Below are 12,248 nucleotides of genomic sequence, written 5' to 3' on the forward strand. Positions count from 1 at the left end.
ATTCAATATAGTACTTGAAGTCCTAGCCAGAGCAATCCGACAACAAAAGGAGATCAAGGGGATACAAATTGGTAAGGAAGAAGTCAAATTATCATTATGTACCCCATTTTTAATGGGGTTATTTGAATTTCTTAAGTTCAGCTTCGTGAGTTCTTTGTACATATTGGACATTAGTCCCCTATCAGATTTAGGATTGGTAAAAATTCTTTCCTAATCTGTTGGTGGCCTTTTACCATACCATATTTACCTCTCAGAGACCTTTTTGTTTTATTTTCATTTATTTGTTTGTTTGTTTTTAAGAAAGACCAACTTCCACGAGGACCTTCCTGAACTCTACCACCCACAGATCCTTTCTGTGTACTATCCAGTGTCTTCACCCAGCAAGATCACCCTTATCCTTCTCTAAGATCCACCTTGGAAAAATCTGTTTCTCTCTCTCTCTCTCTCTTTCTCTCTCTCTCTCTCTCTCTCTCTCACACACACACACACACACACACACACACACACACACACACACACACACATATCCCTTAGATTTTACAAGAATAACAACAATATGAAAGATCTAGCCAATATCTTGTCTCCAAAACCCTTTAGCCCCATAGAAATGTTTGCCAATGAGAAGTACAGAGATGAATTCTAGGACACAGACTTAGAAGAACTTCATCAAAGACTTCAAGGTGTTTCAAAAGAAAAAGACCAAAAACTAGCTGTATGAAATTAAAGAGAAAGAGCTTAAGAAGAATAAACACCTGTCTGATGCCCAAAACGGCTGATGAAAACAGTGAAGCCTGTCTAGGACGTGAAAACAGAAAACAACCAGGAAAAAGAATCATTAAAGGGGATTTAAGCTGAAATGAAATAGAATTACAAAACATACTCCAGGTCCTTGTCACCTTGATTGTCCTCCACCCTAATGGACTGTATGCTCAATCTGTGAGCTAAATACACTTTCTTATTAAATTGCTTTTTTATGTACTTATATAATTGCAACAGGAAAGATATCAAAGCCAGTGGGATTTTTAGCTATATCCTTCAAACATTTAGTCCATGCATGGAAATGCTGGGATAAGAATTTTAAATAGTTTCCCAATAAGTAAGTAAGCACTGTGTCTCGAAACAGCAAACTACAAAAGGATGTAGTATATTAGTCTTTATCATTGACTAATTTTTAAGAAACATAACAGAAAGTTATTTACATTTCTAGAAATTGGATGAATAGTGTTAATTTTTCACCACAATTAATTGTCCTTGCCTTTAAATAAATTGTGACCTGACCTACTGAATACTACTCCTGTGTTTTGTTTTGTTTTGTTTTCATAACAAGAGTTTTTCATGAATCCCTGGATGCCCTGAAAGTAGCTATCTAGACCAGGCTAGTCTCAAAATCAGAGATCCACCTGCTTCTGCCTCTCAAGTACTAGGATTAAAGGCCTGTGCCCCATGCCAGGATACCACTTAGGTTACTAAAGTAGCCAAAGAAACAATCAGGAAAGTGCCATATCTTTGGAATAACAACTGTGTCATTTTTATTCAAGCTCAAAGTCACATATAAATTGGCAACGTATCCCTTATCTTTCATTTGACACAACTGTTTTCACCAGTCATGAGCTACAGAGTCCTGTCTCCATGCCATTCTTTGATACTCTATGTAGAGTCAGCATCAAGAGTGCTTTTGTTGTATGTGAGAAGTGTCCCTAGAACCTTCAGTCTTACATGAGAATTGAGCTGAGGAGCCATCAGAGGGGAACCACACCACTGTGAGATGGTTTCTTTCTTTTTATATAAGGGTCTAGAAAATATTTAAATTACAAACTAAAATGTCTTATTCTAATTTATTTTAATGTGTGTGTGTGTGTGTGTGTGTGTGTGTGTGCGCGTATCAAAGATGAAGAGAATGATCATAACCCCCTACAGAGATATTCCTTCAACAAAGACTAACTAACCCACTGCCTCATTCATGCTTTATATGCTCTTAATTTTCTATCATTCCTCATCAGCTTCCTAGGACTCAGGTGCACAAGGCACTTTACTTGAGCCCCAGTGGACAGAACATGAGTCAAATGAGGACATTCAAGGCTGTGTAGACAGTCAAAGGCTAACCCCTTTCAGCAGTGCTGCCAGTTTTCTCTGAGTATCTCTCATTTATTCTTCTAGAAATTCTAGAGTCTTCACTGGTTATCACAGCATCTTCTTCTGGGTTCATCTTGATGAAACTATGCTCATAGTTTCATCAAGATTCATAGAGAATCACAATTGAACAAACCCCCAGTCAGATTCAAACTTTTGTATAGCATTGATTTGACATTCCTGTCTCTTAGCAGGTTCACACATCTACTCTCTCATCAATAATTTGGAAAAATCAAAATTTCCTTGCCTAGTTCCTACAACCCTTGTGAGAATCAAACAGTATTACTCTTGAAAATTACAAAATAAAGCACATACATGGAAAGCAATACAATTGTTTTTCTCCTGGTATCCAAATCTAAACTCAAGAAACAAGAACATGCGCATTTTCCACACCTCCCATAATACATACAAATTAGAGGAATCAAGAATGGAAGAAGATAATGAAACTGCTATGTTCAGATATAGAAATCAATCATAGCACTGATATTTGGAATAGATGTAATATTCATATTTACCTGTTTCTGAAAGCAATTTTGTGGCTTCCAGCACTTTCTCCGTATAGACCCCAGCTTCATAGTTCTCCATTTCTGCATTGATGATGTGAATGACCCGGGCTGCCCGGCCCCGTATGGCCCCAGCTGTACGATCCAGTGTGTCCACGTCTCCCTCTTGCAGGGCAATCACACATTTGTTCACATCCTCCAAGATATGGTTTTCTGTGAAGAGGGCACATACACATTTATATGACCATGTACTAGTAACAACCTAGTGATCAGTCTAAAACCGTTTCAACAATTCCCATGAGTCCTCACCTTACAAATCAAAGTGTATTACCAATAACACGAACCAGTATTTAAGTGGCACCACTTACAATTATAATAGTAGTTGTGAAACCTTAGCACCAGTCAGAGGCCTTATCACATAGATGTTTGTTTGAAACTTTGGGAGTGCCTGATTCAGTGGCTGTGCTGGCAACTTTTTTGTCAATTTAACACATGTGAGTAGAGGGATCCTCAGGGGAGGAGGAATGGACTCCATTGGATTGGCCTGTGTGCAATATTGTGTGGAGTATTTCCAGAACTGAGGGTTGATGGGTTGACGGTTGGGGCCCAGCCCACCTTGAGCACTGCAACCCCTGGTTTATATAATTGGTCCTGGATTCTATAATTGAGGAGACATGGTAAGTCAGCAAGCATGCAGCTTGTAGTTGTTTCAAGGACAGTGCTTGAGTTCCTGCCCCCAGGTTCCTACTTTGAGCATCTGCCCTGACTTCCCCCATAAGAATGGATTAGAATTGGGAATTGCAAGTCAAAGAACTCCTCACCTCAGTGTTGCATCATAACAATGGAAAACCAAACTAAGACAGCTTTGAGAAGAGACCTGGGAAAGGGAGTTTCAAAGACATGCTAACTGATAGTGGAGGCAACACCACAATTTGAAAGCTATTTTTTTTTTTAAAGTAATCTCTTGTTTTGAGACTTACAGCTAAGGGGCCTTTTGAGTCTTTTCAGAGTTGTGATGACAGGGATTGGAGAGATGACTCAGCAGTTAAGAGTGCTTGCTGATCTTGAAGTGAATGAACCCAGGTTCAGCACAGAGCTCCCATATTTTTCTTTTTTTTTTTTTTTTTAAATTAGATATTTTCTTTATTTACATTTCAAATGTTATCCCCTTTCCTGGTTTTGCCTCCAAAATCCATCCCCCTTCCCCCTGTTCACCAACCCACCTACTCCTTCTTCCCTGTCTTGGGATTCCCCTACAGACCCTAAGAAAACACAAATGCCAACCCAAACGACTATACCCAGCAAAACTCTCAATTACCATACATGGAGAAACCAAGATATTCCATAACAAAACCAAATTTACACAATAATATTTCCACAAATCCAGCCCTACAAAGGTTAATGTATGGAAAGTGCCAACACAAGAAGGGAAACTACACCCTAGAAAAAGTAAGAAAGGAATCTCCTTTCAACAAACTCAAAAAAAGATAACCACACAATAGACAGACAGACAGACAGACAGACAGACAGACAGACAGATGATAGATGGGTAGATGGATGGATGAATGGATAGGAAGATAGATAGATAGATAGATAGATAGATAGATAGATAGATAGATAAAATAGTTAAATGAAAGGTTAAACACATAAACAGTTAAATAGAAGTAGAAAGCAAATATGTATATTGTAAGATATTCTATAGTTTTTATTTTTATTTATTTATTCCTGGTAGTGATGATTGAACCTAGGTTATTACCTGTTGGTCAGCAGATGCTTATTACTTTTATTTTTTATTTTTATTTTTTTAGTTTTTAGTGATTTTAGTTTTCAATTTCGCGAAGAAGTTCTATTTAGTTGTTCAGGATGGTCTTGACCTTATTCTGTGGCCAAGGCAGATCTTGAACTCGGGACTTTCCTGCCTTAGCACCTTAAGAACTGTGATTCTGGGCTCACACGTCCCAGGTTGAATGAAGTCATCACTTAGTCTGAGATCCAACACTAAGAAGTAAAACCTTGAGAAGGTGATTCAGTGCTGAGGGTTGAGCCCCTGTAAGGAAATTTCTTCTCTTCTAAGGGACATGCCAGAGAGACCCCACTGCCCTTCTCTTACAGCGTGGGAATGCAGTGAGTTCAGTTGTCTATGAGGGGGCAGCTCTCACAAGCACCTTCATCTTGGACTTCCTAGCCTCGGAGACTGAGGAACAGATGGCTGTTGTTAATGAGCAACCTGACACACACACACACACACACACACACACACACACACACATAAGAGCACATGCTTTCAACAGAACTAGCCTGCTCATTATTGTCTTAAGTAATCTGCTAACCTTTTAAAACTAGAGCAACCAAATACAATGACTACTAGGAAGTTTGGATTATTAGCTGTCTACAAAGGTTCTATGGCTATTTCTGATTTCCAAGTTCCTAGAGGAGGAGAATTGAAGTGAGTATCAAGCAAATCTCAAGCCCCAGTGGAGATGTCTTTCTTTCATTCTTTAAACCAAGTACTAGGCACACATGAAAACACAGAGCCTGGAAGCAGTACACGTAAGACCTGTCCAAGTTCAACTCAGACAGGATCCCTACACTGTAAAGGAGAAAATGAACCCAAGGTTCTCCGGCAACCAAGAAGTTATTTGCAACTGATACATTTGGGCAAAAGGGAAAAATCAGTTTATTCAAATGAAATGTCACTGGGTATATGAACCACATTCCAGAGCAGGCCTCATGACTAAGATCAGTTGGCTACTACCCAATGGACTCCATGTTTTATATAGGTAAAGGAGGGAAGGTTCTGTTTGTTTTCGTTTGTTTTTTTTGTTGTTGTTTTGTTTTGTTTGCTTTTCATTTGTTTGTTTGTTTTTTTCATTTTTGTTTTAGGTACCCTTTGTCTTATTTGCCGTTTTTGTCTTTTCTGTTTCAGGGGGGTTGTGAGGGAGGGAGGAAAAACATGAAGTTCAGTTGGAGGATAATGAGAGACCTGGGGAGGTATAGGGTAACATAAAATATATTGCACAAAAATTAATAAAAAGTAATTTTAATAAAAACAAGCATGTGGAGTCAGGTGCATGCTCCTTTAGGAGGCTAATTTAGGAACTTCTAGGTATGATCTGCTATTCACAAAACATTAATTTTGATCTCACTTTATATTGCCCCACTCAAATCATTATGTTTCTTTTCTAGTTTATTAAGTTTATTATTTTTGTTGTGTCTGGGAGAGAAATCAAGTCACAGCATGCGTGTGGCGGTCAGATGACAGCTCTGTGGATTTAGTTCTCTCCTTCTACCTTTAAGTGGGCTCGAACCCAGGTCACCAGGCTCGTGCAGTAAGTGCCATTTCCTGCTAAGTCATCCTACCTACCCTAAGATTCTGTCTTCTACATTCCTTTGTTCTTTACTTTCAGTTATAAGTTAGAATGGAGAAATGATAAAGGTATCTATAAAGGTTGGCTAGTAGTCAGTTTTCTTAAACTTAGAAAAAGCAAGCTTTTTTGATGCTGATATTTTCCTTAGTGAAACAGCCAAAGTTGTAAAACTGTTGATGGAGGGAGGTTTTATTTTTATTAAGGAACTCTCCATAACCATCCCTCCCTGTGATCCTGATCTCCTATTGTGAACTCACACCTTAGGAAAAGGCTGACTCAAAAGAAAGTTTGTAGGGAATTTTAAATACAGAAAGCTGACTGCCAGTAGACTTCTTTCTTTGCCAGGAAGGATTCCTTGAGATAATCACACACTGACCTGACTCCCTGAAAGGGAGCAACTGGATTCTGTGTAAAACATGTATTCATATTTACAGACTTCTGGACCTGACACATCACTGTAAGAACATTGTAGCTGTTGCTTTTCTGTGCAATTGGAAAAGATAGTGTTTTGCAACAGATTACAAAGCAGTGACAGCTGATAATTAGGCTGTTACTCTCTACAACTAATACTTTTACAAAAAACTAAAAAGTCCATTTATGACCCAATAAATTACATTGGTATCAAAGGGTTTAAAAACAATAATCTCAATGATTTTTCAAACTAGGAACCTGCAACTAATGTAACTAAATAAAGAAAGAATGGTGGAAAGAAGACGCTGTTATAAATAAAGCTTTGATGACTTGAAGGGAAATTCAGTTAAAAAAATTTGTTATGCCAAAAATGCTTTTGATCAACCAAATCAGGTCATTTATTATATAGCTAATAATATTGGTATAAGTATTACTTCATTCTATCTAACTTCTCATTTACTAAGTAACTTGATTTTTAAGTATGTTTTGTTTTTGTTTAGTTTGAGACAGTCTCTCTATATAGCTCCAGCTGTTCTGGAACTCACTATGTACACCAGGCTGGCCTCAAACTCACAGAGATACATCTACATCTGAAAACTGTGCATTAAATCTAGAGATATGTGCCACCAGCCTGGATTCATGGTTTTCAAATTTTTGAAATAGTTTGCTCAGCAATTCTCAATCTTCCTCCAGTTATAAATTCACAGTATTTAAAAATTAGCCAGATTTCTCTCCTAATAGCAGTTACTCCAGTTTGTAACATATGTGTACCAAAGCCAGTGATATTCAGGCTACCTTAAAATGTACTTGTATTTTTTGCATGACATCAATGAGTTTGTAAAGGAGCTGCATTGTCCCCTGTAGACACTACTTGATTTGTTCCTGGATTCTTGAATTCCTTATGGTGACTTCCCTATCTACTGTCTGCATCCTTACAACAGAGGTCAGTGTGTTTGGAAACATCAAGGAGAGTGGTGAATTTTTTAAAGTCAGAAGACATATATAATTCAGATTTCCATTTCTGCTAAGACTCTGCATAGAGCAGGTACTCTATGGGGTAGATTAATGTGTAGAATGTGGGTAAATTAACATGTCTATTCAAGGAATCAATCCTTCAGGCACTTTTATTCTAAAATATTTTGAAGAGAAACAACTCCTGAAGGAAGGTGAGAGATTGTGCTCTGGATAGAAAAGAACAGGGATGTAAGAGTTACAAAGGCATGTGTCCTCTGCAGGTGGCTTAGTGAGGAAAACAAAACAAAACAAAACAAAAAAACGGCAGTGCCATGACTGCTGCACTAATTGTTGAGCATGGCTTGGGACCACCAGAAATCACGTGTTTGCAGTGTGCAACAAGTTGTACAACAAACTCTCTTGGAGTTTTGCAACCTTTAATCATTTAGAAACAATGTAATTTTGTTACTAAAGCCAAATCAATGGTAACAAAAAAATTGTTATAAACCACAATGGTGAAGTTCTTATTCAAAACCAGTGACAGAGTGAATATTTTCAAAGAAAAAAAATTCTCGATCCTAGAGCCTTGTTTGTTTGTTTGGTTTGATTTTTAGGAAGAGGCCAAAGGAAAGGCAAACAAAATAAAAGTCATATAGACATTAGGGGATTAATAGCTCTTTACAGATCTTAGCTCTGTACAATTTTTCAAGCCAAACCTAAGAATTAAACTGTCACACAGTTAATGCCAAGGCACTTATTCTAGGGAACTATTAAAAATGGTACTTTTTGCCCAGTGAGAAAGGTTGGAATGTTCTAATACTGCCATTTCGCATTTTTATGAGCCTAGACTAGGACAGAACATTCGTTTTGCTTTTGTGAAGTTAATCTCCAGCATCTTTGCTATTGGAACTTGTGTTTTGTTTGAACAAATTATATCTCCAGGTGTATGGATTTAGTTATCATGAAATTAAAAAGAAAAAAAATAGTCACTCAAAATGAAGATATATGTATAAATGGGTGTATGTGTATGTGTACATGTGTGAGTTTGTGTAATGCATGGAGGTATGTATGATATATGGGAGTGTGTATATGTTCAATGCATGTGTGCAAATGCATGTTTTTGGGTGAGTGTCACTGTGTTTGCAAGTATATATATTGCTCTTCATATAGAATTTCCTGGCAGAAACTGATTCACAAAATGTCATTAATATAATTCCAAAATATCTCCTGGGCTAGACCTGCAATTTACCAATGCAAATGTTTGACTCTAACACAGAGAAGAGATGAGAAGTAGGTTCCCCAACTATCTGGCTGTGTTCACAGCCTACCAGCATGCACAGAGAGTCCAGTGCATTTGTCAAGCCCTGTCTGCAGAAAGGTGCCTGCTGCCTGATTGTCTACTTCACAGGCATGTTCCAGCAGGCTCTGCCAACCTGGCTTCCTGACAGTGCCTGTTCATTTTCCTGTCGTAGCATGCAGCAGCATTTGTACCACTAGCATTGGACCGCACAGTGTTATCAGCAGGAGCCAAAGCCTTTTCTTGTTCAAGGTAATAATGAGATGCACAAAGGAATGGCAGGAAAAAAGGTGGCAAAGAGGCAGGCCTCCCGGGAAGAAAATTAAGGAAAGCTTGGTGCTATTCACAAAGACTGAGATAAGACAACCCCCACTCGCACCCCCACACCCGCTGCTTCTCTCACCCCTAGAAAATTTTGGACATACATTTGAAGAAAATGATAAGTTGGAGGAACTTTTTAGTTCTAAAATGATTCCTTTCTGGGTGAGGTAGTGAATGAATACTTTCTATTGATCTATAGGCAGTGCACAGAATGTTTTTCAGGGGAGTGTCAGAATTGTGATATGTGAGCTCAGTGAGACTGGGTGGGGAGGCCTTCTGCCTTTTATTGAGCATCATTCTGGAAATAGAAAAGAAAAACAAACAAACAAAAATAAAAACAAAACAAAACAAAACAAAAAACCCTATAAGTAGAAAGTACCTTCCTTCATTGGTGGCTGGCTATCATTTCATTTCCCAAACACACAACTCTCTAACTGTCAACATGTCTCACTTAGATGAGAAACATGTGGGTGTGACATCTTCAAAGTCAAGGCTTAACCCTCAGCAAGCAAAAGCTTTAGGTTTGGTAACATGTTGAGTTCTTTTATCATTCAAACCCTAGAAGGAGTTATTTAAAAGGGACAACTACTTTCAAATGTCATCAAAAGCCAAGCATCCAAGGAATGAAAAACAGGACAGGCCTATGAAGAGGGTAAGAGATTTGAAACTTGAATAAAGATTCTAGAGCTGGAGAAAGGAGCTAGAGAAAGCAGGAAAGTATACAAGAAATAAATACATTTTCATTCCTCCCTGACTTAATGAGAATGCTGCATGTTTTCTGAAAAGAAGGCAGTCTGGACTTTAATGGCATCTTTTTGGAGTTGTGCATGCCCCCAATGACTGACTTTTCTCAGAGAACACTCGGGCATATTTATACTCTATAGAATTTTGGTAAAAGCTAAAGAAAACGGGAGAGATCTATAGACTCTGAGCATGTGCTAGCTTGTGTCTCCCATCTCCCCTGTCTTGTTCTCCATCCTTGAACACTTGGTCTTTTGATTACCCATTAGATCTATAGATTTGACTGCATTGCTCTCAGACAAACTTTTGACGCAGCCTGCAGTGGGAATTCACAGAAAGTCTGCAGGAGCGGGGGGGGGGGGGGGGGGGGGGGAGAGAAACACCCAAATGCAGCATCCTCTGCCAGAATCATCTCCTTCGCAGCTGAAGTCACAGGTCCTGTTGCCCTGACTCATCAGCAGTGAGAGGATTGCTCCTCTCAGGACTCAGTTATCCCCTTATCCCCTCCCCCACCCCTGCAGAGCAGGTCAGGTTGTGGCAGGTGCTGAGTGAGCTGCTGGCTGTTTGTGCCACTCACCTATGGGATGACCCAACACCTGTTCAATTAAACAGTTAAGTGCTGGATCGTTCACCACTTTGTAATTGAGGGTGATGTTTCCCATGCCCTCCTTCCCATTGAGACCCTTCCAGGTGAACTAGGGCTAAACATGTTTGGTCAAAAAGCTCTTTGGACAAAAGCCCACGTGCAGGCAGTTAGCTCAATCTTGACATGGCACTGATGAAGTCCACTGAAACTCAGAATGACTCCACAGTCATTGGCATGCTTTAACCTCCTCCAGCCTGGTAATGTTCAAAGAGAAGAACGTTTCAAATGCAGCGGTGAGTACCTCTGTGTTCTTTTCCTTCGTTCTTTATGAAACTTCAGAGGGATGCATCCGAAGATGCATGCTCTACTGAGTTCGTTATGAGGCTAATAATTCTACCTATCTCACTACAATCCTTCCCTTGAAAGCACCCCTATTTCAGTTTTAGTTCTGTTGCTATGGTAAGATAGCCTTACAAAAGCAACATTGGGAAGAAAAGAACTTAGTTCAGATTATAGCTCCAAGTTGTAGTTTATCATGGTGAAGTCGTCAGGGCAGGAATGCATTCAATTAGTCAGAGTCAACAATCAAAGGCAGAGGGAAATGGATGCACACCTGTGGGCTTGCTTGCTCGGATCCAGTTTTTCACTCATACAATACAGGATTAATGATGCAACCCTCAATAGGCATTCCCACACCAATTCATTTAAGACAGTTTCCTAAAGACTTGCACACAGGACAATCTAATGTAGTCAACTCCTCATCAAAACTCTCTTACCAGGTCATTCCATGTTGTATCATATAGACAACTAGAATTTCTTCACATAGACATACCAAAATAAGTGATTATCTATTTTAAGGCATAAGTCAAGTGATTTAACCAATCCCAGCCCCTGGGTAATTTAAGTCAACTGAAAATCCATCCTTCTTTTAAAAAATACAAAATTTAAAATGGACTCTAAGCCTCTTTGTGCAATCTGTTCATGTTCTCAGCTCATCATCAGAAAGACGTAGGTTTTCACCCAGTGTCTTGAGATAACATTTTTTTTTTTCCAAGAGGGTGTTCTAATCACATTTGCTGGAATGACTGAAAACTCAGAGGCCAAAGAGAATCACAGAGCCATCCCATTGCTGAGATATGTCTTATCTTGCTAGCTGCCTCTGGCTCCCTGGTAAGGGGCCTGTAGATGCTGACCTGAGACAGAAAGGAAGTCATCCACAGAGGTGATGTCATCCACAGCTTCAGTGAGCACTCGAACCTGCTTTTCCCACTGGTCTTTGAAGACATCCATGTTGTCCTGAGCAACTTTACTTTGTGGCCTAGCAGCCAGTGTGAGGGCAGCATTAATGACCTGTTGGGAAGAAAACACAGGGGCAGGACTGTCACATTTGGAGGAATGGAGAGAAGCAGGTCAAAGCACATGTTGGAATCCCAGACTTTGAAGTTACTGCAGATAAATGATTTGTCAGAATTCAGCACAATTAAAGACAGGAGAGATAAAGGAAGCTATTAGCTACCATTATGTTTTGCTGCTTCTTTTGGAGAGATAGTAATTAGCCTCAGGTTTCAAAAAGTATTTGCTGGACAAGACTAATTTTTTTTTTTTTTTTTTGCACAGATGTGTGAGAAATCTATCCCCTTCTTTCTGCATGTGCAAGCTCATAATTTACTTATTGAGATAAGGTAAATAGATTTGGAACATTTAAACCACAACCCCAAACAAACAGAATGAAGTCAATATGAGTAGAAATGAGGACAATTAGCACTGTAACCCTGAGTCCACTGAGTGGCTGGGAATCTCTTCGGGAGAAAGATAAAACTTGAAGTGCGAGTCCCCAGGCTGACCCGGCACCGGCACCTGTCCCTGCCCGAGGAGGGGTGTTCGCCTGGGAGTTGTCCCCCGGCATCCAGCGCCTTTCCCCACCCGAGGAGGGGTGT

The 12,248-nt window shown here is 39.4% G+C and overlaps 1 protein-coding gene across 2 annotated transcripts in view; it reads right to left on the bottom strand.

Moving 5' to 3' along the window:
* Positions 1–12,248, bottom strand: part of Ctnna2 (catenin alpha 2) — a 1,093,074-nt gene that overhangs the window by 89,388 nt on the left and 991,438 nt on the right. For both annotated transcript variants that reach the window (XM_021190430.1, XM_021190425.1), the window contains exons 12-13: positions 11,505–11,661; positions 2,646–2,846 (exon numbers count right to left, since the gene is read on the bottom strand). In XM_021190430.1, the coding sequence (XP_021046089.1) occupies positions 2,646–2,846; positions 11,505–11,661 (358 nt within the window). The remainder of the gene's footprint in view (positions 1–2,645; positions 2,847–11,504; positions 11,662–12,248) is intronic.

The sequence above is a fragment of the Mus pahari genome, chromosome 2 (genome assembly GCF_900095145.1).
Source record: "Mus pahari chromosome 2, PAHARI_EIJ_v1.1, whole genome shotgun sequence".
Classification (NCBI taxonomy): domain Eukaryota; kingdom Metazoa; phylum Chordata; class Mammalia; order Rodentia; family Muridae; genus Mus; species Mus pahari.